Source organism: Microtus oregoni, unplaced genomic scaffold (genome assembly GCF_018167655.1).
Source record: "Microtus oregoni isolate MIOR12 unplaced genomic scaffold, Mior012 000003F_ref0000135, whole genome shotgun sequence".
Classification (NCBI taxonomy): Eukaryota; Metazoa; Chordata; class Mammalia; order Rodentia; family Cricetidae; genus Microtus; species Microtus oregoni.
Window position 1 is genome coordinate 65396235 of NW_024543062.1, and position 26730 is coordinate 65422964.

A 26730-nucleotide genomic window follows, 5' to 3' on the forward strand; every position below is an offset into this window, starting at 1 on the left:
GGCCTAGTAAAAGTTACAGAGGCTCAAGGATATTCTCCACAGCAACTGGGGTGCTGAAAACGACTAGGCATCACACTGGGCCACATTCACGCTCCAGCGTGGTTTCAGTCGGCCAGTCTAGCCAGCCACAGAGCTGGTAGCACTTTGCCTGTCTGGAGTCCTCCCGAGCACGATGGTTGCTGTGGCGGGAAACACCGGGCACTTAGACCTTCAAAGGTCTAACGTGGTGCCTGTGGCTCTCTCCCTGTCTAAGGTCGGCTGGAGGTGCTGGAGTTCACGTGGCTAAGGCTTAACCTTTCCCGACGCAGTCCATCAGTATCTGCCTGCTGCCCTCTAGTGGTCAAAAGCCTAACACTTGCGTTATTACTGACAAAAAGGGACTGTTGTATGTTAATATACTTTTTACCAGACACTTAAAAAAGAAAGAGCCGGAGGCTGGGTGGAACAGGACTTCAAACTCTGCACTCGGGAGGCAGAGGCAGGCCACTCTATGAGTTTGAGGCCAGCCTGGGCTACAGAGTAAGTTCCAGGACAGCCAGGGCTACACAGAGAAATCCTGTCTTGAAAACAAACAAAAAACAACAAAAAAGGAGATGCTGGAAGTTGAACCCAGAGCTTCCTAGGCAAGCGTCCTACAAATGGGTTATATTCCCAGAATAGTTTGTTTTTTGAGACAGTGTCTCACTATGTATAGGAGTCTATACATATGGTCTATACATAGGGCTTCAAACTCAAGAGATAGGCCCTAGCGCGGGAATTAAAGATGTAAACTGCCCTAACTAGCACTAGAATGTATTAAACATAACAATTTTCATACAAAAACATCCAATAAGCAATGTAGGGCTGAGAGATGGCTTAGGGAATTTGGGTGCCTGTTGCCAAACCTGATGACCTGTGTCCTATTCATGATAAAGGGCGAGAACTGACTTCTGCAGTGGTGCCCTCTAAACACACACACACACACATACACACTATCTATTATCTGTCTATCTAGCTATCTATCTATGGAGACACACACACACACACACACACACACACAGGGTCTCTCTCTATAGTTCTGGCATCCTGGCTATCCTGGAACTCACTATATAGACCAGATGAGCTTCCAACTCTCAGAGATCCACCTGCTTCTGTCTCCTCAGTGCTGGGATTAAAGGTGTGTGCCACTAGACCTGGCTATAAATATAATTTTTAAAGTATATAGAATCAGTGTTGGACATGCACAGTGGTGCATGCCTTTAGTCGCAGCACTCCTGGCCTTAGTGAACCTTGTGAGTTTGAGGCCAAGCCTTGTCTACATAAAACAAACAAACAAACAAATAAATAGAAAGAAAACAATGATGCACAGTTGTCTTCGTAAATAGTTTGCTCAGGCCACTGGATTAGGGAAATGACCATGTTGCTGGGGCCTTTGTCTGACATGCAGTACCTCTGGCCACCAACTTGAGTCCTGTGTAATCAATAGCTCTTGGGGAACTTAAATACAAAGGACCGGCTTGGCAGACCCTGCTAGCAATCCCTGAGTAGATGTACCAGCAGGGCAAGGAGGAGGTAGGAGATTCATATTTCAGCATCTGCATGTGGGTGGTCAGAGATCATGTCAATTTCTGCATGTCGGTACAAGGGAGGGGTCCCAACCAGAGGCATGTGCCTAGAATCCTAACTACTCAAAATGCTGAGGTGGGTGCACTGAGTTTCAGGGTAGCCTGGGCTACTTAGTAAGACTAAATACTATCTCAAAAACAAAGAGCTGGCAAGCTGGCTCAATGGCTGAAAGTATTTGCAGCATAAACCTGATGGGCTAAATTCAGTCTCTAGATTCCATGTAAAGACAGGAAAGAAACGATTCCACTGTTATTCTCTGACCTCCACATGCACAGGTGGCATGGATGCACCCCATAATAATAAATACTAATAATGATAACAGTTTAATTTTTAAAGGGGTAGGTTGGGCTGGGGATGTGCTTGCCTAGCTTGCACAGAACCCTGGGTATAACCTCAGCATCACATAAAGATGCACATGGTGGCCTCTGAAATTCACGTGCTCAGGATCAGCCTCAGCTACATGTGGAGTCTGAGGCTATTTTAGACTACAGCAGACTCTATCTCAAAGTCAAAAACAGAAACTAGCAAAGAATGAGGGTGTAGGACTCTATAATTCCTTAGATCTCTTCCAGCTCCAGCTGTTTGTTGCCTGAGGAGCCGACCTAGGACACTATGAGTTCAGCAAGCTCTCCACATTAAATCATCAGTTTTCTTCTGCATTTAAATACAGGATCTGGTGGGAAGGGGTGGTGCCCTTAATCCCAGCCCTTGGGAGGCAGAGGGATCTCTGAGTTCGAGGCCAGCCTGATCTACAAAGTGAGTTCCAGGATAGCCAGGGCTATACAGAGAGACCCTGCCTGGAAACACACACACACACACACACACACACACACACACAGGGCTATACAGAGAGACCCTGCCTGGAAACACACACACACACACACACACACACACACACACACACACACACACGAGCGCGATATTATCTGTCTTCTCCCCTCTCCACTCTGTTTATGGACAATCAACCCCTCAGATGGTCCTCAAACAAAAGGTGATTCCTTTTGCTTCTAGGTGCCCCATTGTCCGAGGACCACAACCCACTCCTATCCCCACAGTATCAATCTTCAAAACTACAGGCCCCTTTCCATCAGGTCAGGGCTGCTGGAGAGCCAGGGGCTCTGGGTAGGATTTTCCCTGGCCCTTCAGGGGACCTCCCCCAAGCAGCCTGAGGCAGACACACCCTCTACCCAGTCAAGCACCCTGGAATGCAGGAGAACCAGTTCTTAGCCTCAGGGCTGCTCATGTGCTCCTTCACCCAAGAACACCTGGTTGGGTCTCCAGAGCAAAGTGGGGAGGAAGATGCAGAGAATGAGACCATCAGCTAGCCCCCCTGCCTTCATGGGGCCTCTACCCAGAGAAACAGAGCTATGGAAACCTTATAGCTAGCCCATCCCTCAGGGCATTAATTTTTCACCGGCCAAATGGGGAAGAAAAATGAGAAAGAATTAGATTAAGGGCAGTACTTTGGAAGGTTCCCAGACTACGGCGAACAGGGGAGACAATGGGCCTGCACGGCAGCCTGCCTATATGCTGAACATGGCCTCAGAGGCATAGCTTCATCTTCAGGAGGGGAGGGTAACAAGAGCATTGCTGTCCCCTTGTCCTGTAAGAGCACAAGCAGATCCCACAGGACTCCAGCAGAGCCAAGATGTGAGTGAGACAGGACACACGACTCCTGACGTTCATGCTACGAAATGTGAGTGGAAGCTGGGCAGTGGTGGCGCACACCTTTAGTCCCGGCACTCGGGAGGCAGAGGCAGGTGGATCTCTGTGAGTTGGAGGCCAGCCTGGTCTACAGGTGAGTTTCAGGACAGCCAGGGCTACACAGAGAAACTGTCTCAAAAACAGACAAAACAAACAAACAAAGATATTGACAGGTCTCAGGGCTGACAGGACAGATGTAAAAGATAGGGGTCAGGGGGGCAATGGGACAGTCCTAAGATCAGCAACAGCTTATAAGTGACTGCCAGTACCCCGTTACTTGATCTTCTGGGCCCTCAAATCCCTGTCCTGTAGCTCACAGCTTCCGCTGTTGGTGAGGCTGGGCACAGAGTCAGGAACACCGTCCTGTTTACCACCTGGCTTTCTCCACCGTGGTATAGGGAAGGCAAAGCTAAAGCTGGAGACAGGATCAAAGGTCCCTGTGTTTAGCAGAGACAAATGTATCTCAGTGTTTGTTCAAACCCTCCCGTTATCCTACTCGCAAGCCCAAGATGCTAACTGCTTCAGCCTCCGTGTTGAAGCCAGGAAATCAGCAGACCCTGCCAACCACAACCATTACAATAGTTACTGAGGCGCTGGAGTAGGGGAGGCCCAGAAAGCTCCAAGGATGTGATGGAAGACAAAGGAAGCCTGAGAACACCCTATGCCTGTAGGCAACCATGCACAAATGACACAAAGGGGACCCCAAGAGGAGAAATTTAACAGTGGACTTTGTCTTCTGCCTGTAATCCCAGCACTCAGTATGGAGGATGATCTCCACAAGTTTGAGTCTGGTCTAGATAGTGAATTCCAGGCCAGAAAAAAACACAAAACCCAGGGCTGGAGAGATGGCTCAGTGGATAAGGGTACTTGTCACTCAGCTGGCTCCCTGGAACTCACCCGGTAGCACAAGATAAGCAACTTCCACAAGTTGTCCTCTGACCTCCTAACGTGCACCACAGCACAAGCATACGCACACACAGAACATCTCTTTTTTTAAAAAAAAAAAAACAGGCTGGGCAGTGGTGGTGCACGCCTTTAATCCCAGCACTCAGGAGGCAGAGGCAGGCGTATCTCTGTGAGTTCGAGACCAGCCTGGTCTACAGGAGCTAGTTCCAGGACAGGCTCCAAAACTACAGAGAAATCCTGTCTTGAAAAAAAAACCAAAACCAACCAAACAAACAAACAACCCCCCCCCAAGACAGAAATAAATGACTCAGTCTATAACTCCAACTTACCTACTTTTTGCTTAAAAATGTTTATTTGAAAGAATGAAAATTTACTCTCTGCAGCCTGGGCTATAGGGAGCATGGAGGGCCTTCTAATCTCAGGACTCTCTGGACCAGAAAGAAGTTCCCACCAAGGCAGAGACCCCAGTGTCACAGACACATAAGGCCAAAGGACAGACAGGCGATCTAAGAGAACAGAAGCTTCAAGCTTGAGAACTTGAATTTGGGAAGGAACAATTCTTCAGGAAACACGTGAAGCCGAAGAGGTGGAGACCACTGACAGGAGCCTCTAACTGCCCTTGGGCACCAGGATCTGCCGGATGTAGTTGACCACGTTGCTGTGGAGCTGGGAAGCAGTGGCTGCAAAGGTGTCCTTGGCGAGGGTCCGGGCCACCTCGCTGCCACTCATCATGGCATGATACAGTGGGAGGGTGTACTTTTGCTTTCCCTGTAAGAAGCACAGACACCTATCCTCAGTGTGGGGTCAGGGCTGGAACGAAGCGCTTCTCTCCCAGAACCACTGATTTTGGCATATTCTAGAGGGTAGAGAATGATCCCAGGCAGAGAAATGAACCCTAACTCATGGTAACAAGGAACCATCTACAAGCACAAACACATGAAATGGGTTGACACAAAGGGACTGCAAACTTTGAAAGCTGGAGGCAGTTATTTATAGAAAACCAGAGCATGTATCTACAATGAAGCCAAACCCCAAGTCAAGTTCACGTAACTGTATGGCAGCTATGTGGCAAGCTCCTGAGACCCGGGGGCTTGGCAGCCGACCAGACCACTCAAAAAACCTCCCATGGACGTGCAGTCCCCTCTTCACCCAGCCTGCACTACAGAGGAAGTCACCTGGGCATTGCTTTGGATCCAATCAGTCCCTCCTTGCTCTGGAGTCAGAGGATGCTCAGTGGCGTCTTTCACAAGGATCCACTGGTGTTTGAACCAAGTCCCTGAACTCCTCCAGAGAGCAGGGACCTCACCCTTCACTCACCTCATTTGTCCTTTTGCATTGCCCTTTGCCCAGTTTCATTTTCTTTGGCTTCACCAGCTCATCTCCACAAAGCTCCCCAGGCCTGCAAACTTCTCGTCCCCCAGGACAAAGCCTCAGGGGATCACACCAACAGCAGAGTGATTAGGAGGACCCTTAGAGGCCAGACCCCACTTCCTCTGAAGTGCAGACCAACTGGGCTCTCACACCCCCACAGGAAGACCTCAGGTATGATTACAAGGTCCACAGTCTGTGAGGGGACCAGAGATGCGATCACCCACCTGGCTCTGCAGGAATTCCTTCACTTTCCAGAACTCTTCTTGGTGGTCATTTTTAAGGATGATTTGGCCCCATCTTAGCCGTAACTCAGCGTTCCGGGCATTTGAAATCTTTGGGTATGTCTCTCCAAGTTTTTTCACATTCCCTAGAAAAGAGAAAGCAATGGGTTGTTGTTAATGGCCAGCTGAGGAGGTCCACCTGTCTCTGCCTCCTGAGGGTGGCGCCACCACCGCCCAGCTCCCAGAAGGCTCTCTGTCACTAAGTGTCTAACCTAGTGCTCTCAAAAAGCACTGGCCAGAACATCAAGGAGGCTCCCCTACCTTTAGCATCGCTCATCCTGATGATGTATCGGGCACAGGGATGCTCTAGTCCCCCTTAATTTTACCCTAGACTTTCTGCTCTTCCCCCACGATCTCTCCTCCATTGTTGTAATAAATCTGAATCCAGCTTTGAAACCTGGGCTTGTTCAGTTAATGATTTTGAGGATGCAAACCACAGTGTGCTAAAAGGTGACTCTCACGGGACCTGATGACTGTTATCTCTGACTGAGCAACAACAAGGCACCGGTGGGTAAGATGCTGGAGCTGGAGAGATGGTTTAGTGGTTAAGAGTGCCTGTTGCTTTCCCAGGGACTCAAGTTCAGTTACCAGCATCCACATCAGAAGGTTCACAATCACCTGTAACCACAGCTCTAGGGGATCTAACTCCCTCTTCTGGCCTTTGTGCTTTCTCACACACACGGGACAGATATACACACATACTCTTTTTTTTTTTTTTTTTTTTTTGGATTTTTGAGACAGGGTTTCTCCGTAGCTTTTGGTTCCTGTCCTGGAACTAGCTCTTGTAGACCAGGCTGGCCTCGAACTCAGAGATCCGCCTGCCTTTGCCTCCCAAGTGCTGGGATTAAAGGCGTGTGCCACCACCGCCCGCCTACACACATACTCTTAACTAAAAATAAACCTTTAAGATAACTTTTAAATAAAAAGGAGTTTGGATGACGAGGCTCAAATCCTAGCCCAACCATTTATCAGTTGCGTGGATCAGCGGTGCTTTTCTGATGCAGTTTCTATTACCTGGGGATTAAGATCACAGCGTCTTCATCACAGAGTAACCAGGAGGATTAAATGGTCTAATAGAAACAGCTTACGGAGAGCCCTGCAGAACCTGAGTCTTCATGAACGCCAGGCTTTGTTAATCTGACCCCAGTGACACCATGTATTAACCTGTACTATTCCATGACGTATTCCTATGAGGAACCAGTCTCCTTTCTACACCAGAGTCTCTAAGAGGCAGGATCGCTTCTGAATCGCTCTGGCCTCTGACATGAAGCTCTGCACCCAAGAAGCCTGGATTCAGCATGGTTAAGGAGGTAACCTGCGGTCCTTACCGGGTGGGAGAGGGGACTTTTGCAGGATCTTATCTAGGAAGTAGACGAGCTGGTAGGTCTTCCAGGTAGAGATGGATACAGCTTCAATGGCTTGCATGTCTAGCTCTGAGGTCACCCACAGCTCAGCCAGCTCTTCAGCTGGCTTCATGAGTGAGTCCCCAGGGGAGAGGTCGGGAAGGTAGGGGGGCCAGCCAGGGGTGTTCAGCCATCGATCAAACTCAAAACCTTCCAGGTAAAAGAAAAGAAGACACGATCAGGACTCTCCCACCAGTCATCACTCCCGAGCAATTCCCTAATTCCCTGAGCTGGTACTCTCCCCATTCCAAATCATCCTGGGAACACTTGGTGCTGCTTGCTCCAGCAGGCTCCTAGCTAGGATGGCATCTGGAGGCTGCCACAGTGGACTGAGCTATGCCTACTTCTATGTGAAACTGGTTTTTACTTTAAAATTAACATCCTGTCCAGGTGACAGACGGCTCCTAGCTGCAGTCAAGTTCATGTCTCTCCGTCACCACAGCACTGTGCATAAGCACCAGGGCCCCAAGCCTGGCTGCCCATCCTAGCTCTGCCGTAACTGTCTGGGAGGCCACCAGCATGTTATTTTACTTCTTGGCGCCTCAATTGTTTGTAAAATGGAGGTGCTAGGCCTCACCTTAGTTGACAGTTGTGAAGATTAAATGAGCAAATACACATTAAAAGCTTAGTGTACTGCCTGGTGCATAGTAAGCACACAGCAATTATTAACTATTGTTCGTTACAGTCTCATGACCTTGAAATTTGGGCCTCCAACCAACTGCACTGCGCGACCAAGGCTGAAACTAACTTCACCAAACCAACCAGAGTGATTCAGAGTTCCCATCCCGACAAGGGGTGTGTCTAATGGCCTGTCTGGGTCACGGCGGGGACATCCTCTCTGTTTGAGGAAGCAGTGCCTCCCTTGCTGACGTCAGAGCAATTGCCAGGATTTCTCTTTGCTCACAGGGCTTAAGGAGATCTCACTGTGAGCTCAGAGCAGAGGTGATGGCCCCTCTTGCTGTCCTGCTTCTGATTTGGGCAGCAGAGGTTACAGCAATCTTCTGGAAAAGGCCAAGAAGTCAGCCTATCTCTGTTTCTTTTTGGTCCTGAGACAAGGTCTCATGTAGCTCACACTGGCCTTGAACTCACTGTGATCCTCTGGCTCCCAGCACTTGGGAGCTGGGGTCATAGTCATGCCCAAAGGTTTTGCTTTTTTTATGCTTTGACTTGAACTTGCCACGGAAACCAGGACTTCAAGTTACGCCTATCGGCTGCCTCGGGCTTAAGTAAAAACAGGCTTTTCATTTGCTTTTGTGTTTCAGAGCTGAAGGTCAAACCCAGGTCGCCATACATGACAAGCAGGTGCTCTACCAGCTGAGCCACACTGTCAGCCCAGGAAGTAAGAGTCCCCGCCAACCCATTCTTTCCAGGGATTGAGCCCAGAGCCTTGTCCACACTAGGCATGTGCGCTACCGTGGGACTCCTCCCAGCCCCCTCCGCAGCCTGGGGTCCTGGGCTGGCTCTCCAAATGCTGCTCCAACAGGAACCTATGACTTGATATTTTCCCATCTCACCTTGCTCATTCTTTGGGAAGCCAGCAGTCCAGTTTCCCTGCTTACCTGGAATGGCGTCCACTCTCTTCTTCTTCAGCTCGGGGAAATACTCCAGGTAGAATTCCAGAAAATCCTCGGCTAAGATACTTTGGAATTTAAACTCTTCCACATAGGCCTGTAAGGAGGGACATGGTTGGAGCGTTCTCCGGCCATCCTGGGGAGCAGAGCACCACCCCCAGCTCTCAGGCCCTCTCTGACCCCTTACCTCTTGTGCCCCCTGCCCCTACCCCTGCACTCTGGCCCAGCTGCTTTATCTGTTCCTTGTCCTTCTCCCCTCATGGAGAGTTGACTGTACCTTGAGAAACTTGTCAAACTGATCCTGGTCACCCACCAGGTGGGCCAGGTATGAGACAAAGCAGTAACCTTTCTCGTAGGGGGTCTCGTTGTAGGTGTCATCAGGGTCAACGCCTGGCAGAGGAGAGAGCAGGCAGACTGTAAGCATCCATCTGTATTGGGCTTCTCAGCTTCAGATTACAAGCTAACTGTCGGAACTGCACACACAGCACGCGGTACAGCCAAGGTTTCTAGGTCGCCGCTGGCCTCCCATAGCACTTCAAAGGTAAGAGCAAAGGGCCAGTAACTAAGGATCTAAGAAAAGGCCAGGGAGTCCAGTGGTTCAAAGGGGCTAGCACATTCCCTTGGGCAGAACCTTCAGCTAACTCGTAGGCTGGACATGCGGAGACTTTTCAAGTCCTGTGGTCACCACCTACACAGTTAACCTCCCACACATTGTTTTTAAACTGTCCTGGACTAAAGCTAATTACCAGGGTACAAGGAGTTAGCTTTGAAACCAGTGGCACCAAAGAACACGAGCTCCGGCTGTACAAGAGGGTTTTAGGTTAATCACACGTGGGACTAAAGGAAAAGGCTAGGAAGCAGGAAGTTCTGAGCTGCAGGGTGCACGACCCCGGGCAAGTCATGGGATTGCCCAGTCCTGGGCGTGTCCTCTGTAAGATAATGCTAGCACTCTTCAGAAGCCTCACTCAGGAGATGGTGAGAAAAGGAGTGGAGAGCGCCTGCACAATCAATGACCCCCACTAAAAACTTAGTGGCTGAAAGGGCTGGGCTGGTCAGGGCACTCCAGTGGCCCACTTCTCAAAGAAAGCATTCCGACACGTGGCTCAGACTAACTTGGGGTTCCGAGCGTAATTTACTGGAGGGGGGAGACAGAGGAGCCTTCTGGACCTGGTTCGATCTTCACCCGCAGCTTGTTGAGCGGGTTCTCCTCTCCGGAGACGTCCATGTGCTGCCGGAGCAGCGCGCGCCCTGTTGCGGCCTCCAGGCACGTGTAAGCAGCTCCTGGACAAAAACAAACCACAGACCCCAAGTTCGCCATGTCCGCATTTTCCTGACAGAGGTACTGTGCTGTCCCCTTGGGGTCTGAGGCACAAGGCATTATGTTCCAGGGTGACACAGACCAAAGTGACTTAGCCCCTAACTCTCAGATTCTTTGGGCTATAGAGGTTTGGCTAACATGACCCATAAGGATAGGGGAACCTTTCTTTGCCAACAGTAATGTACTTTTTTTGTTTGTTTGTTTGTTTTGTTTTTCAAGACAGGGTTTCTCTGTAGTTTTGGGGCCTGTCCTGGAACTAACTCTTGTAGCCCAGGCTGGCCTCGAACTCATGGAGATCTGCTTGCTCTGCCTCCCGAGTGCTGGGATTAAAGGTGTGCGCCACTACTGTCTGGTTTGGTTCATTTTTATTTTTAGGTAACAACTTGGTTTCTATGAAAGTTAAAATATTTTTCTCTGATGATCCTGTCTCACAAAAGAAAACTGTCACCTTCACAAACTTTAAGAATCTAAGCCAGAGCCGGGCGGTGGTGGCGCACGCCTGTAATCCCAGCACTCGGGAGGCAGAGGCAGGCGGATCTCTGTGAGTTCGAGACCAGCCTGGTCTACCAAGGGAGTTCCAGGACAGGCTCCAAAGCTACAGAGAAACCCTGTCTCAAAAAATCAAAAAAAAAAAGAATCTAAGCCAGGTGTGGTAGAATAGGCCTTTTCTCACCCAGTTCCAGGGAGACAGAGGCAGGTAGCTCTCTGCAAGTTTGAGGCCAGCCTGGTCTATATAGTGAGTTCCAGGACATCCAGGGTTACACAGTGAGAAAAGAAGTGGGAGTGTGGGGTGTTGGTGCACACCTTTAACCCAAGCACTTGGGAGGCAGAGGTAGGTGGATCTCTCTGAGTTTGGAGCCAGCCTGGTCTACAGGGTGAGTTCCAGGACAGCCAGGCCTACACAGAGAAACCCTGTCTGTGTGTGGTACAGGAGTAACTTGGCTCAATGGGTAAAGGGGCCTGTCACCAAGCCCTGTTACCTACAACCAATTACCGAGATTCATATGATAGAGAAGTAACTACAGAGAGCCTTCCTTCGCCACATAAACACTGGGAACATGCACATGCCTGCACACTCTTCAGCTCTGCCACTTACTACATGTTCTGACTCTGAGCCTCCCCAAGCCTCAGTTTTCTTCTTCTGTATAATGGGAAAATAAAGTTGTGCTTTTATTTTCTAGTACTTTAGCTCTGGTGAGCTAAACTCACCCTGTAGTCCCCTCTGGCCTTGAGGTCAGAGATCTGACACCACGTCCAGATTGGTTTTGCTTGTCTCTTTCTTTTTGGAAAGAGTATATGGCTTTGTTTGTGTGTCCATCTGCATACCAGGAGAGCATCATACAGCTGTGAGCTGCCATGTGGGTGCTGGGAATAGTACTCAGGAGCTCTGGAAGAGCAGCCAGTGCTCTTAACCACGGAGCCATCTCTCCAGCCCTGCCACAGGATTCTTAGTGGCTGAAAAAGACATTCACAAACAAATCTTGCTCTTTGTACTTTGAATAAGAGTACAACTCTGTTCAAACCTTTGGGGAAGCAAAAGATAAAACATACTAAAAGTCTTTATGCCTTTTCTTCTAGCACTTGGGAGGCAGAGTCAGGTGGATCTCTGTGAGTTTGAGGCTAGCCTGATCTACAAAATTGACTTCCAAGACGACCAGTGCTGTTACACAAAGAACCCGGAAGTCTTTGCCATGTTCAGACCCAGAGGTGGTGTTTCTAACAAAGTCATCCTTACTGACATCATCTGAGGTGTGCTGACATGTATATGTGAACAATGGTCTGGGGCTGGAGAGGTGGCTCAGAGGTTAAGAGGTCCTGAGTTCAATTCCCAGCAACCACATGGTGGCTCACAGCCATCTGTAATGAGATCTGGTGTCCTCTTCTGGCCGGCGGGCATGCATGCACACAGAATACTGAGAACACTGTACACATAAGAAATAAATCTTTTTTAAAACAATGGTTGTCAAAATACTTCTTTATTCTTTTCTTTTGAGACAGAGTCTTATGTAGGCCACTTCTGAATCTTCTAGAGATTACAGGCATGAACAATCATGCCTAGTTTTTTTTTAATATTTATCTATTTATTATGTATACAATATTCTGTCTGTATGTCTGCAGGCCAGAAGAGGGCACCAGACCCCATTACAGATGGTTGTGAGCCACCATGTGGTTGCCGGGAATTGAACTCAGGACCTTTGGAAGAGCAGGCAATGCTCTTAACCACTGAGCCATCTCTCCAGCCCAATCATGCCTAATTTTATGCCTGGGACAAAACCTAGAGACTCCTGTTAGGCAAGCACCCAGCCACTGAGCTATTAAACTTGATTAATATCTAGTCCCCTGCTCTCAGTGCTGAGGACCAAACCCAAGGCCTTGTGCATGCTAGGCAATCTCTCTACCAAAGGGGCTATATTACAAGCCTAAAACCTAATTTAACTTATGTTTTAAATTTTTTTCTTTAATGACTTTATTTTATTTTGTTTATTTCTTTGAGAATTAAAAATATTTTTGTTTTATTCTGAGACAGAATTTCTCATTTAACAGCTCTGGTTGTCCTGGAACTTGCTTTGTAGCCTGGGCTAGACTTGGACTCACAGAGATCTGCCTGCCTCTGCCACCCAAGTGCTGGGGTTGAAAGGTGTGCACCATCACACCCAGTACAAGTTATTTAAAAAATATTATCATGGTTTAAAGCCATAGGTGTGAGCCAGGAATAATATAGCACATGCTTTAATTCCAGCCCTCAGAAGGCAGAGGCAGGTGGATCTCTGTTCTATGTCAGTTCCAAGCCTGTCAAGGATGCAAAATAGAAACAAACAAGACCCATAGATGTTCAGTCTTTCATACTTACATATGGAAACGGACCTGGGCATGACGGCACATAGCTGTGTCCCAGCATGGGAGGTCGAGGTAGGAGAGCTGAGTCTGCTCTCTTCTACATAGTGAGTTCCAGACCAGAAGAGCCTTACACAGCAGGACCTTGCTTGCGATCTCTGCCCCCAATTCTGGAGACTGAACCCAGGGCTTTGTGCATGCCTGGCAAGCCCTTTCCCAACTAAACAAATGAACTGTATCCTCAGCCCAAGAACTGACTCAAAAATGTCCCAAGCGCTGGGTGTCATGGCTCAGACCTCTCGTCTCAGCACTCAGGCAGGTAGAGAGGTGGTCTATGTGAATTCAAGGTCAGCCTGGTCTACACAGTGAGTTCCAGGCCAGCCCTGTGAGAGCTGTCTCAAATAACAAAAACCAATAAAAACAAAACAAAAACTAAAAGGGGTTGAGAGATGATTTTTGGTCTTTTAGAGGACTCAAGTTTGGCTCGTAGCACCCATGTCAGGCCGCTCAAAACTGTGTCTACTGCAGATACCTCTGACCTCCAAGGGCACTTGTTCTCGCTGCGTCTGCTGCAGATACCTCTGACCTCCAAGGGCACTTGTTCTCGAGCACACTGACCCTCAAGCAGACACAGCCCTACATAGAGTTTTTTTTTTAAGATTTTTTTATGGTCTATTTAATTTAATTTTATATGCATTGGTGTGAAGGTGTCAGATCCCCTGCAACTGAATCTTTAGACAGTTGTGAGCTGCCATGTGGGTGCTGGGAACTGAACCCAGGTCCTCTAGAAGAGCAGTCAGTGCCATCTCTCCAGTCCCCTCTACATAGAATTTTAAAAACATAAGTAAAGAAATAAAGAAAACAAAGCTGGGCAGTGGTGGTGCATGCCTTTAATCCCAGCACTTGCAAAGCAGAGGTAGATAGATCTCAGTGAGTTTAAGGCCAGCCTGGTCTACAAGAGCTAGTTCCAGGACAGCTAGGACTGTTACACAGAGAAACCCTGTTTCGAAAAACCAAAAAAGAGAAAGTAAATAGACTATATTTTTCATTGTATTGAATGCTTAAGTTACAAATCTATGTTTTTCTACATTTGCCAAACAACTTGTTTTAAAATAATAATAATTGTTCTACTACTTAGAACATATAATAAATAGCAGCCTCTTATTAATCTTATTAATTCATGAATGAGACAGCAGCCAAGCTTCTCAAGCTTTTGAGGTTTGTTTTTTGTTTTGTTTGTTTGTTTGTTTGTTTTTTCAAGACAGAGTTTCTCTGTACCCTTGGAGCCTGTCCTGGAACTAGCTCTTGTAGACCAGGCTGGCCTCGAACTCACAGAGATCCGCCTGCCTCTGCCTCCTGAGTGCTGAGATTAAAGGCACACGCCACCACACCATTGCCCGGCTTTTTTTTTTTAAAGTTTTTTAAGACAGAGTTTCTCTGTGTAACAGCCTAGTTGCCCTTGAACTAGCTCTTGTAGACCAGGCTGGCCTTGAACTCATAAAGATCCTCCTACCTCTGCCTTCCAAGTGCTGGGACTGAAGAGGGCCCAGCTCTGGTGCCCTCTTCTGGCATAAAGGTGTACTCACATACCATATGATCACGCATATACAACAATTAACTAATTAAAAAACAAAAAAGTTCCAAGTAGATTTAGCCCTTGAAGGTCCTTCACCTGAGATTTGTGCCTAAGTTCCTCCTCCCTTCAATGCCCACCTACACCGTGAAACTACAGGAGCAGATGGCACTAAGAATGGGGCCAGGTGCTTTAGAAGGAGAGCGCCTTACCAAACAGGATGGTAGAGATCCTCCTCTGGGCATACATGGTGAAGCCTTCGTTGAGCCAGAACTCCCCCCAGTTGGCATTGGTAACCAGGTTCCCAAACCAGCTGTGGGAGATCTCATGGATGATGACATCAGCTAAGGAGCGGTCCCCTGCCAGTAGGCAGGGGGTGACAAAAGTCAGACAAGGATTCTCCATTCCTCCAAATGGAAAGGATGGCGGCATGAAGAGCAAATCGTACCTGCCAAGAAACCGGAGGTCACAGGAGGCCCTAACTCCTCAGAAGACCTCACATCCCTGTCTTCTTCAGAGCCAGGGCTGCAGCCACTAAAGCGACAGAATAACTCAGGTCCAGGGCTGAAAATGAAGCCCTTCCCCAGGAAGCTCCCCTGGTTCCCTGGGTCCTTCCCCAGGAAGCTCCCCTGGATCCCTGGGCCCTTCCCCAGGAAGTTCCCCTGGATCCCTGGGTCGTTCCCCAGGAAGCTCCCCTGCCTTTGTGTTTGTTCTCTTAAAGGCAGCCAAGCCCTGCTTCCCTCTCCTCCGCAGTGAGCATGCCCTCACCTCCATCATACTTACCTCACTGGAGGCCAACTTGGGGTCATGAAGACCAGCCTGCATCTTCAAGCCTGCAGCTCGAAGTAGATGAAGTAACCCCCCACAAAGAGGAAAGCTATGCTCACAAAGGCCCTGGGTTTCTCCATTCTCCCCACCTCTAGCTTGGCAGCACTTCAAAAACTATTCCTCCCATATCCCGTTAGCAGCCACTCAGAGCCTGGTTCATCCTTTCCTCTTCGCTTCCTCCCGTCCAGGGTTCTGGGACAGGGAAGCTTTGTTCTAGGAGACAGATGGAAGGGAAGCAGCCCCAGGAAGGTGGAAACTCGGTTTCACAAACACATCATTTAGTTGATACCACACCTTCCCCAAACATAGGGTCCGAAAAGCTTCTCTCCCGTTGCCAGAAATTCTTCTATCACCCCATTGTACTCTTCCTTGGCAGCTTCAATTAGGCAGGGCTCTGCCCACACCCGGCTCCTAAGCAAAAAAAGGCAGAAGAATGCTTAGAAAATGCTGCTGCAGCTACATGAGCCACCTGCAGAACACCATCCTTGGTCCCATATCTGAGCCAATGCGATGTGGCCACGTGGCCAGTCACTCAGCCCCAAAGGCTGCTCATCACAGCCGGGTATGAGAATCTAAGCTCGCCTTGAGGAGGTGCCAGTCAGTTCCTCCAGACAAGACATGAAATCCATGGCTTCCACACAGAACTCAGTGCTGCAGGAGTGAAGATGAAATAAAACAGAACATATGGCTCGGGCCCAAAACTCAGCACTGAAGAGGCTGAGGCAGGAGGATTGCTGAGAGTTCCAAGACAGCTTGAGCTATAGAGTGAGACAAATTTCAAAACAAATTAAAACAGTAGCAACTATATTGAGACCAGCCTGGTCTACAGAGCTAGTTCCAGGACAGGCTCCAAAGCCACAGAGAAACCCTGTCTCGAAAAACCAAAAAAAAAAAACAGTAGCAACTATAAAACACAGAATATAAGAGGCCTTCATAATGTGACACACTTCCTTCTTCCTATTTATAGGATAGATGAAAGAATTCTGATAATAGCTGGGTGCGGTGGTGATGCACCCCTTCAATCCCAGCACTTGGGAGACAGAGGGAGGTGGACCTCTGTGAATTCCAGGCCAACATGGTCTACATGGAGAGTTCCAGGGAAGCCAGACAGACAGGGCTACACAATGAGACCTATCTCTCTCTCTCTCTCTCTCTCTCTCTCTGTCTCTGTCTCTGTCTCTCTCTCTCTCTCTCACACACACACACACACACAAAGAAACAAAACAAAAATCTGATAATGGAATACCTGGGATTAAAATTTGTCTTCTAAGGGGCTGGAGAGATGGCTCAGGGAGTAAGAGCACTGACTGCTCTTCCAGAGGTCCTGGGTTCAATTCCCAATACCCACATGGCAGCTCACAACTGCCTGTAGCTCCATTTCCAAGGGATCTGATACCCTAACATGGAGTATATACAGGCAAAACACCAGTACATACTAAAAAAAATAAATAAATCTAAAAACAAAAACAAAAAAACTCTCTTCTGAGAAACATATCAATACTAATGGAAAAGATGCCAGTTCTTCTAGGTGCCAAATGGTATTGTGCCTTTACTTCATAGTAAAGCTAGAATGGGCTTCACTCCTCAGAGGGCACTATGATTTACTGACCTTTAAAAGGTCTAGAACAAGGTCAGAGAGATGGCTCGGGAGTTAAAAGCGCCCGCTGTCAAGCCTGATGCCCTGAGTTCTGAGACCCACACAGTGGAAAGAGAAAAGTGACTCCAGCAAGTTATCCTCTGATCTCCACATGGGCATCACCGTGCTCATGCATGCATATGTGTGCACACATGCATACACACATACACACACACACACATGCATACACACACATGCACACATACATACACACACACACACACACACAAATAAATGTAGATGTTGCCAGGCAGTGGTGGTACAGGCCTTTAATCCCAGCACTCAAGAGGCAGAGGCAGGCAGATCTCTGTGAGTTTGAGGTCAGCCTGGTCTACAGAGAAAGTTCCAGGACAGCTAAGGTTGTTACACAGAGAAACCCTGTCTCAAAAAAAAAAAAAAAAAGTCTAGGGGGGGAGGGGGAGGGAAATGGGAGGCGGCGGGGAAGAGACAGAAATCTTTAATAAATAAATAAATAAATAAATAAATAAATAAATAAACCAGGGGGGCTGAAGAGATGGCTCAGTGGTTAAGAGCACTGACTGCTCCTCCAGAGGACCCGGGTTCAATTCCCAGCACCCACATGGCAGCTCACAGCTGTCTGTAGCTCCAGTTCAAGAGAATCTCACATCGTTATACCAATGTGCATGAAATGAAGTTAAATAAAGTTAAAAAAAAAAAAACCAAAAGGAAAAAAAAAGTCTAGGATAAACAAAAAACAAGCCCATGTATAAATAAATAAAACTAGCATGGCCAAACAGGTATGTTTACAATGTTTAACATACGGTCCCTTCAAATTTCTATAATTCAAATTTTTCATAAAAAAATAAGATATAGAGAGCGAGGTGGTATACATCTATACTACTAGCATTTAAACTTTTATTATGTGTATTTATGTGACTGTATGATATATACATATGTGCCATGCACACATGTGCTCGGCACAATGTGGGTGGGGGAGTCCTCTAGTTCCACTGGGTAGATAGGTCCCAAGGGTTGAACTCAGATTATCAGGTGTGGTGGCAAGCACCTTTACGCAACAAGCTATCTTGAGACTGCCATTGTAATACTGGGGTTAGCTCAGGGGTAGATAACCACGTGTCTCTAGCATGCTTAAGGCCCTGGGTTTGACCCCCCAGCACACCAAAACAATCAGGATTAGCACTGTTTTGAATGTGTGTGCTGGAAGAAGGTACCAATGGGATCCTGTGTATTATTCTACCTGACAGCTAGGAGCTGATGTAATTCACGATACCACTAGTTTTGCAGAGCCTTGCTGTAAAACATGAGGCTCGTAATGAATCTTAGGGAAGACACCACGATCTTCAGAGCTAAGAAACAACAAGAAAGTCAAGTGAGGGGCCTGTGCTTTGCAGTCCTACCTCTGATCCTTTCACAGCAGGATTAAGCTGCAGAGGCAGATGATATGAAAATCAGAAAAACCTATTCTCTAGGGTTTTGTTTTTTTTTTTGGGGGGGGGGGGGAAGGGGGTTGAGACAGGGTTTCTCTGTCCTGGAACTAGTTCTTGTAGACCAGGCTGCCTCCCGAGTGCTGGGATTTAGGCGTGCGCCACTGCTGCCCGGCTATTCTCTAGGTTTTAGACAGGCTATAGTATTCTATATGGTCCTGGCTGGCTTTGAACTTGAGACTTTCTGTCTCAGCATCACTGGGATTACAGGTTTGTGCCACTATACCCAGCTCATGGCTGAAGTTCTTGTCTGAAGAAACTGTACAAAAGCTGGGTGCTGGGTGGTGGCACATTTCTTTAATCCCAGCACTCAGGAGGCAGAGGCAGGCGGATCTCTGTGAGTTCGAGGTCAGCCTGGTCTACAAAGCAAGTTCCAGGATTTGAAAAATCGAGAGAGAGAGAGAGAGAGAGAGAGAGAGAGAGAGAGAGAGAAAGAGAGAGAGAGAGAGAGAGAGAGAGATCAAAGTCGTTTACTTCTAGAAATCAGTGCTAGAGAAAAAAGGGCTTTGATGCAGGGATCTACTACAGGGGCTAGAAGGGCTCTTAGCATTTCAAGTTACTAGTCAAAATCAGTCTTCTGGAACTACCGCCTGGGCACCAGCATCACTTGGCTGAACAACTACACTAGCAGGAGCGGTGGTCTCAGGGCAGACATGGAGGGAGGGGAAAAGGAGGGGTGGGGAAGAAGAAGAGAGAAAACCAAGAACTTCCACCAGCCTCCTTAGGACCTGAAGACAACAGACACAGTTCGGCACTGCCCTGGGGTCAAATCCAAGGTGGCCTGTCAGGTGTTTCTTACCTGGGTCCAACCTCAGCTGAAGCCAGATCTCCGATGGCCAGAGCTATCAGGTAGGAGGGGATGGGCTGGCACATCCGGAAGAAGAATTTATTCGAATCTCTCTTCTCCCAAGTGCTTGCGCTCATCACAGCTGTGAAGCCATCTGGGACCTGGCGACAGAGTAAGTGTAGGAAGCCTCACTTGGAGAGTCTTCGTCTACTGCTTTGTCCTTTCCAAGGCAAATTTTTGCTACAAAGCCCTGGAACGTTTGATGGTGTCCATGTTGTGCTGTGTCCTCCCCAACACACATTCTGAGTGTTTGAATTACATATATGTATCACCAAGCCTGCAAAAAGGTATCTTTTTTTTTTTTTTAAGATTTATTTATTATGTATACAGCGTTTTCCCTACATATATGCTGCAGACCAGAAGAGGGCACCAGATCTCATTACAGATGGTTGTGAGCCACCATGTGGTTGCTGGGAATTGAACTCAGGACCTCTGGAAGAGCAGTCAGTGCTCTTAACCTCTGAGCCATCTTTCCAGCCCCGCAAAAAGGTATCTTTTTGTTGTTGTTGTTGTTTTATGAAACAGGGTTTCTCTGTAGCTTTGGAGCCTGACCTGGAACTAGCTCTTGTAGATCAGGCTGGCCTCAAACTCATGCCTCGCCACCACCTGGCCAAAAAGATATCCTTTTGACTGACTTGAACAGTAGGATCAGAAACTGAACAGTGATGGTAACATTTCCAAGCTCATCCTGGAGAACAGGAAAGCTGATGGCATTTGGACGGTGTAGAATTTCTGTCAATGAACCAGGCATAGTACAACATGGCTTTGATACCAGCACTCAGGAGCCAGAGGTTCTCTGAGGGTCTGAGCCAATCTTGTCTACACAGCGAGTCCCAGGCCAGACAGGGATACATGGTAAGATGTTGCCTCAAAAAACAAAGTCTGAAGATGGAAAGCTATACGGGGAAGAATTTTCCAGATTCTGGATTTCAGATACACTGGATCAATGAAATAATTTATCAACCAAAATGGGACCCTGATACGTCTAAAATTATATTCTCTATCTCTTTCTTTCTTTGAGACAGAGTCTGACTAGTTGGCCAAGGCTAACACTGAACTCATGACTTTTCTTTTCTTTTTGAGACAGGGTTTTTCTATGTAGTCCTGGCTGTGCTGAAACTCACTATGTAGACCAGGCTAGACTTGAGCTCACAAGAGATCCGCCTGCCTTTTCCCTCTGAGTGCTTGGATCAATGGTGTGCACCACCACCACCTGGCATAAACTCATGATTCTTATTTATGCCTTTGCCTCCCAAAGGCTGGGATTACAGGCATGTGTTACCATGTCTGGCCTTTTTTTTTTTTAATGTTAAAAAACAAAACAAAACATTTCTTTTCTTTTCTTTTCTTTTTTTTTTTTTTTTTTTTTTGGTCTTTTCGAAACAGGGTTTCTCTGTGGTTTTGGAGCCTGTCCTGGAACTAGCTCTTGTAGACCAGGCTGGTCTCGAACTCACAGAGATCCGCCTGCCTCTGCCTCCCGAGTGCTGGGATTAAAGGCGTGCGCCACCACCGCCCGGCTAAAACATTTCTTTTCTTTCTTTTTCTTTTTTTTTTTTTTTTTTGGTTTTTCGAGACAGGGTTTCTCTGTGGTTTTGGAGCCTGTCCTGGAACTAGCTCTTGTAGACCAGGCTGGTCTCGAACTCATAGAGATCCGCCTGCCTCTGCCTCCCGAGTGCTGGGATTAAAGGCGTGCACCACCACCGCCCAGCAAAACATTTATTTTCTTATGTTGTTTAGTTTTTTTTTAAAGATTTATTTATTTATTATGTACACAGTATTCTGTATGCATGTATGCCTACATGCCAGAAGAGGACACCAGATCTCATTACAGATAATTGTTAGTCACCATATGGTTGTAGGGAATTGAACTCAGGACCTCTTGGAAGAGCAGTCAGCGCTCTTAACTTCTGAGCCATCGCCCCAGCCCTTGTTTTGTTTTATCTTAGTGTATGGGTATTCTGCCTGCATGCTTATATATGTGCATCATGTGTATGCCTGGTGCTAAGGATTCCTTGAAACTGGAGTTACAGACAGTTGTGAGCTACCATGTGGATGCTGGGAAATGAACCTGGGTTCTCTAGAGGAAACACCCAATGCTCTTAACCACTGAGCCATCTCTCCAGCCCCTATTTTATTTATTTATTTATTTATTTTTTGGTTTTTCGAGACAGGGTTTCTCTGTGGTTTTGGAGCCTGTCCTGGAACTAGCTCTTGTAGACCAGGCTGGTCTCGAACTCACAGAGATCCGCCTGCCTCTGCCTCCCGAGTGCTGGGATTAAAGGCGTGCGCCACCACCGCCCGGCCAGCCCCTATTTTATTATGTTTTAATTATATGTAGGTATGTGTGTGTCTGCGTGTGGGCACCTGCATATAGATGAAGGTGCCCATGGAGGCCAGAGGTACTGGATCCCCTGGAAACAGAATCATACAGTTGTAAGTCACTGGATGTTGATGCTAAGAACCAGAGTCCTCTGGAGGAGCAGGAAGTGCTCTTAACTGTTGAGCCGTCTCTCATTCATAAGCCCAAGGGCAGACACACTAAGCTAAGTCACCTTACCTCGACAAGAGCCGAATACGTGCACTTCACTGCAGGAGTGTCAAAGCAAGGGAAGAAGGCTCGGTTTAACACCGCCTGGCCCTGGGTGTACACAAAAGGTTTCTTCTTTCCTGCTGTCTGCTCAGGAGCCAACCAGCAAACCTAAGGGAACAGAGGGGCGTTTCAGAACAGACAGATCACAGAGAAAGGAGCGGGCTGAACTCAAGACATTTTCAGGTAATCCTTAAGATCTTGCTGCCAGCCACTCTGTCCCTGATGGGAATGTCCTTTCCTATTGTGTATTTAATCTACCCTGGAAGATGCCATGGTCTCATGTCCACATCACAGGGCGGACACTGCATTGCCCAGGGTACCCCATGGCATCTCAGGAATCCCATCAGGGCCTCTCACTGGATTGCATCCTCCTTTGTGTCCCTTCTCATTGTACGAGTTTCCCATCTAACCAGTATTTTGCAGTTCTGACAGAAGAGCAGAACCAGTAGGAGTCAGGGGTTGATTTTTTTTTTTTTTTTTTTTTTTTTTATTTTCGAGACAGGGTTTCTCCGTAGCTTTTTGGTTCCTGTCCTGGAACTAGCTCTTCTAGACCAGGCTGGCCTCGAACTCACAGAGATCCGCCTGCCTCTGCCTCCCGAGTGCTGGGATTAAAGGCATGCACCACCACCGCCCGGCTCTGGGGTTGATTTTTGTTGCTGCTCATTTGTTTTTGTTCTGACAGGGTCTTCATGTAGCACATGCCATGCCCAGGTTTCTTTCTAGGAATACTTCTGAGGCAGTCAGTTCATCGTGTAGTAAGGCAACTCCGATTCGCTCACATATCTGGGTAGACTGGCTCTCCCCTTTAAGAAATCTCCCAATGACCCTTTAGAAAAGCCCAGAAGTGGGATGCAAACTTTCCTTAATACAGGCATGGTAAGACATCCGGGTACCTTAGCATCTGATACAGCAGAACAACCCATCGGCAGCGCAAGGATATTCAATCACAGACTGGCATTCTGACCATCAGGAGACAGTTTCCAAGGCACAACTGAGTTTCCTTGGTTACTCCAGATCTCCTTTTTGAGTATCCAAGCTTATAACTGATGTGGCTTTCTCTTACTTAGGAAAGCTGAGGCTTTGCCTTGAAAAGAGACAAACCTAACTTTTGCCCTTAGCAAAAGGAAATTATATACAACATAGATAAAATTGTCCATGTGTGTGTCCCCATCTGAGATTACACTATTCCAGGGAGGTTTCACAGGTGAAGTAAAGTCTGATTAGACCTTTAAGGACAAGCAAGAGTCAGATGTTGAAAGGGAAGAGAAGCCCTTCTCCAGCAGGTGGGTGGGGAGGCAGGCCTGGATGCAGGCTCTGGGAACTGCGTAGGCTCTGGATAGGCTGGTAGGAGGCAGGTCTGAGCAGGCGGGAGAAAGGGCTTTGAAAATAAGGATCTGCAACATGTTAAAGGAGCAGAAGAAAGCCACATTGGATACTGGGTTTTTCTTTGCCTGTTTTTGTCCAAGTGTAATAAATCTAATTAGTCTTCCAATAAATACAGTGTGGTGTGGAAGGTCGGAGGTGACCCGGTAGAAAAAACTGACATAGTAATGTAGGTGACTGAGGTCAACAGTCAGAAGGCACATGAATACAGACTCAATACAGTGTGATCAAAGTGACAGGCTACCTCTGAATTTCCCCTCTACAATTCTCATCTACTCACAGGGAAAATGTCTGAAAAATTCCAATAGTCCAATAGAAGGGCATTCTATAATACACCTGAACAGCACCCCTCCAAATCGGTAAGGTTACAAAAAAAAAAAAAAAGTCTGAGAAACTGTCACAGAGAACCCCAAAGGTGCACAGCTAGCCAAGCATAGTGACACACGCCTTTAATTCCAGCACTCGGAACACAGAGGCAGGTGGATCTCTGAGTTTGAGACCAGAATACAGAGAAACACCGTGTCAAAACTGGTCAACCCCCACCCGCAACAACAAAAAGGATGCGCAGCTAGCTACAATGTGCTGCTTTGGCTGAGATCGGGAAGCAGAAAAAGAAGTATGCTTCAAAACAAAACAAAACAGAACAAAAAACCCTAAGATCCCCTGTAAAGCCTGTGTCGCCATGGTAGCAGCGTCAACTAGTGTGCATGTACTGACTCAACTGAGCTAACGGGGGCGTGGAAACTGCAGGGCATGGGTGCTATCTGCTCAGTTACGCTGCTACTCGGCCTTTCGTTGCTATTTTGAACTTGCAATCCTCCTGCCGCAGTTTCCCAAGTACTGGGACTCCTGGAATGTGCCATCCTGCCTGGCTGGTATCAGAAAACAGAATGATGCAATGAAGAAGCCTGTGAGTACAGACACTCCAGACCATGTGGACTCTGGGAGGAGGCGCTGCAGTGCTTGGCTAAGAACTCTCATCAGGATGGTTGCAAAGGAAAAGCACATTAATGCCTTAGCGAAGTCCTTCATGGCCCAAAGGGCAATCCTTTGTAAAGCAAGGAGCAGCCTCAGTCATGATGTCTGTTTAGTTTTAGGTGTCATCTTTAGAGTGGGCAAATTTAGCAAGGGTTCAGTTTTCCCATCCTGCTTATTTCTAGCTCCCACTGAAAGTTAGGAATTAAGATATAGCAGAGGAACCTAAGATGGAGGGCTGGAGAGATGGCTCAGAGGTTTAGAGCACAGAGGTCCTGAGTTCAATTCCCAACAACCACATGGTGGCTCACAACCATCTATAGTGAGATCTGGTGCCCTCTTCTGCCATGCAGGCCTGCATGCAGGCAGAACACTTGTGTGTGTGTGTATTTATGTATGTATATACATATATATTATTTATAATAAATAAATCTTTTAAAAAAAGATATAGCAGAGGACCCTAAGATATTTCCTGATGCCAAACTTCCCTCCAGCACCGAAGAAGACTTTCCTTTGCCTTTGGGGCTAGGTTGTACCCTGTGATTTTGACTTTCAGTTTCCCAAACAAGTTCTATTGCAAGACTCATTTATTCCTTCAGCCTTAGAAGGAGGAAGTAGAACTGCTCTTTGGGACAGCTCGAAGAGCAACTGATAAGCAAGTTTCAATAGTCGCAGGAAGCTTTGGTGAACCTTGTAATCCAGACTAAGGTTGTCACTCTCCTAGTATGGTACCCTTAACTTCCAATATTTGTCTTACTCTGAAAACCTTAAGACTTCACTGATCAACAGCGAAGACCAAATTACTATAGAGCCTAGCCTACTCTAGATACACATTTTCATTCTTGCTCAGAACCTTAAGTCCAAAGCAGGATTTCTTTCTTTCTTTCTTTCTTTCTTTTTTGTTTGTTTTTTCGACACAGGGTTTCTCTGTAGCTTTAGAGCCTGACCTCGAACTCTGGAACTAGCTCTTGTAGACCAGGCTGGCCTCGTATTCACAGAGATCCGCCTGCCTCTGCCTGCCATTAAAGGCGTTGCACCACCACCACACGGCTTCAAAGTAAGATTTCAAAGGAGGAAGCAAAATTAATGATCTAGGCTTCAGGGCAGGATAAAAAAAGGGCCGTGTCAGCATCTAGCTAACTAACCAACACTGTCCAGACTCCATCAAAGATAATTATATATATATATAAAAAAAAACAGACATAAACTTTGTGTATGAAGTTTCTCATCCAGAGAAGATACACAGGATAGCGGAGAAGTGGTTTAGCACGTGTGTGATAGAGGCAATCTAAGACAAATCCACAGACCAGGGAGGCAGGAAGGAGCAGCAGGAGGAACATAGCACCAGATGGAGAAGTCCGAGCCTAGAGTGGGGACCTGGGAGCAGAATCCAGAGCCGGCACTGGGGAGGAAGCAGAGTCGGCGCCTGGGGAATCTCCTGCGGAAGCTGCAGAAGCAGGACCAGGTGTCCTGCTCGAGGGCTGGGAAAGGCCTGTGGCCCTGGCGCACGGCGCGCACTCACCCCGGGTCCCTCCCCGACGCGGTAGGTGAGCTCCAGCTGGAAGCGCTCGCCGGCGCGGCAAGGCTGCGGGAAGGCCACGCACAGGGCCTGGCCATAGTGCGAGAAGGGCTGCGTGTGGAACTGTACGGGCTCCGCGAGCGGCTGCTGATCTCCGGGCTGCCCCCGCCGCAGCGTCGCCGCCGTCACCTGCAGGCAGCTGTGTGAGTCCAGCCGCAGCTCCGAGGCGCCCTCGGGCAGCAAGCAGCGCAGCTCCAGCACCACCGTGCCGTTCAAGCCGCGGCTGCCCGGGCCCGGGCCCGGAGGCCCGAACTCGGCCCGTAGGTCCAGGTGCAGGTGCAGGATCTCGAAGGCGCGGAAGCTGGAGGCCGAGGCCACATCGACCGCCTGCGCCGAGTGCAGCGGCCGCTGGGCCGCGCCGCCGCGGCTACCGGGCCCACTGCTCTCCATGGCTCCTGAGCGGTTAGTTGCTCACCCGCCGGGAAGACGAGCGGCTCCGCGGGCCCCGGCAGGCTCCGCCTCGAGGCGACGCGCCACCGTGGGCCCCGCCCCCCGAGGATTGCGGGCGGCCACCACCCCCAGCAAATCTGGGTCACACCGGCTGTCCCCCTCCCTAGCAGCGCACGTCCCCTCGTTCAGACCTGGCGACCGAGGACGGTGGCGTGGTGGGTCACCCTTCGCCACCCTTCTTGTGGATTCCCCATCCTCTGAGCAGTCAGCAGGATGAGGGGACAGAACCTGGACTGGAAGGGTCTGTGTCTGAAATCTCACTCTTGTGTGACATCTTGGACAAATTGCCTGTAATACAGGAGTTGTAATGCTGTTTCTCTGTCGCCTAATAAACAGTCACCCCATTCCTCTGTGATCTGACACACGGTGATCTTTAGAGTTTTGTGCCAGGAGCAGGGTCTTTTCTGTT

General features: G+C 48.1%; 1 protein-coding gene across 1 annotated transcript; it reads right to left on the reverse strand.

Annotated features, from left to right (window-relative positions):
• Positions 1-4555: 4555 nt before the first annotated feature.
• On the reverse strand, positions 4556-26310 carry LOC121446485 (arginyl aminopeptidase). The gene is made up of 11 exons (XM_041649135.1): positions 25815-26310; positions 21902-22042; positions 19297-19445; positions 15690-15806; positions 14780-15015; positions 10009-10122; positions 9119-9231; positions 8830-8938; positions 7196-7420; positions 5811-5953; positions 4556-4983 (listed from the first exon to the last, which is right to left on the reverse strand). The coding sequence occupies exons 1-11, from the start codon at positions 26259-26261 to the stop codon at positions 4825-4827; spliced, it is 1953 nt and encodes a 650-aa protein (XP_041505069.1). The 5' UTR covers positions 26262-26310; the 3' UTR covers positions 4556-4824.
• Between the last annotated feature and the right edge of the window lie 420 nt (positions 26311-26730).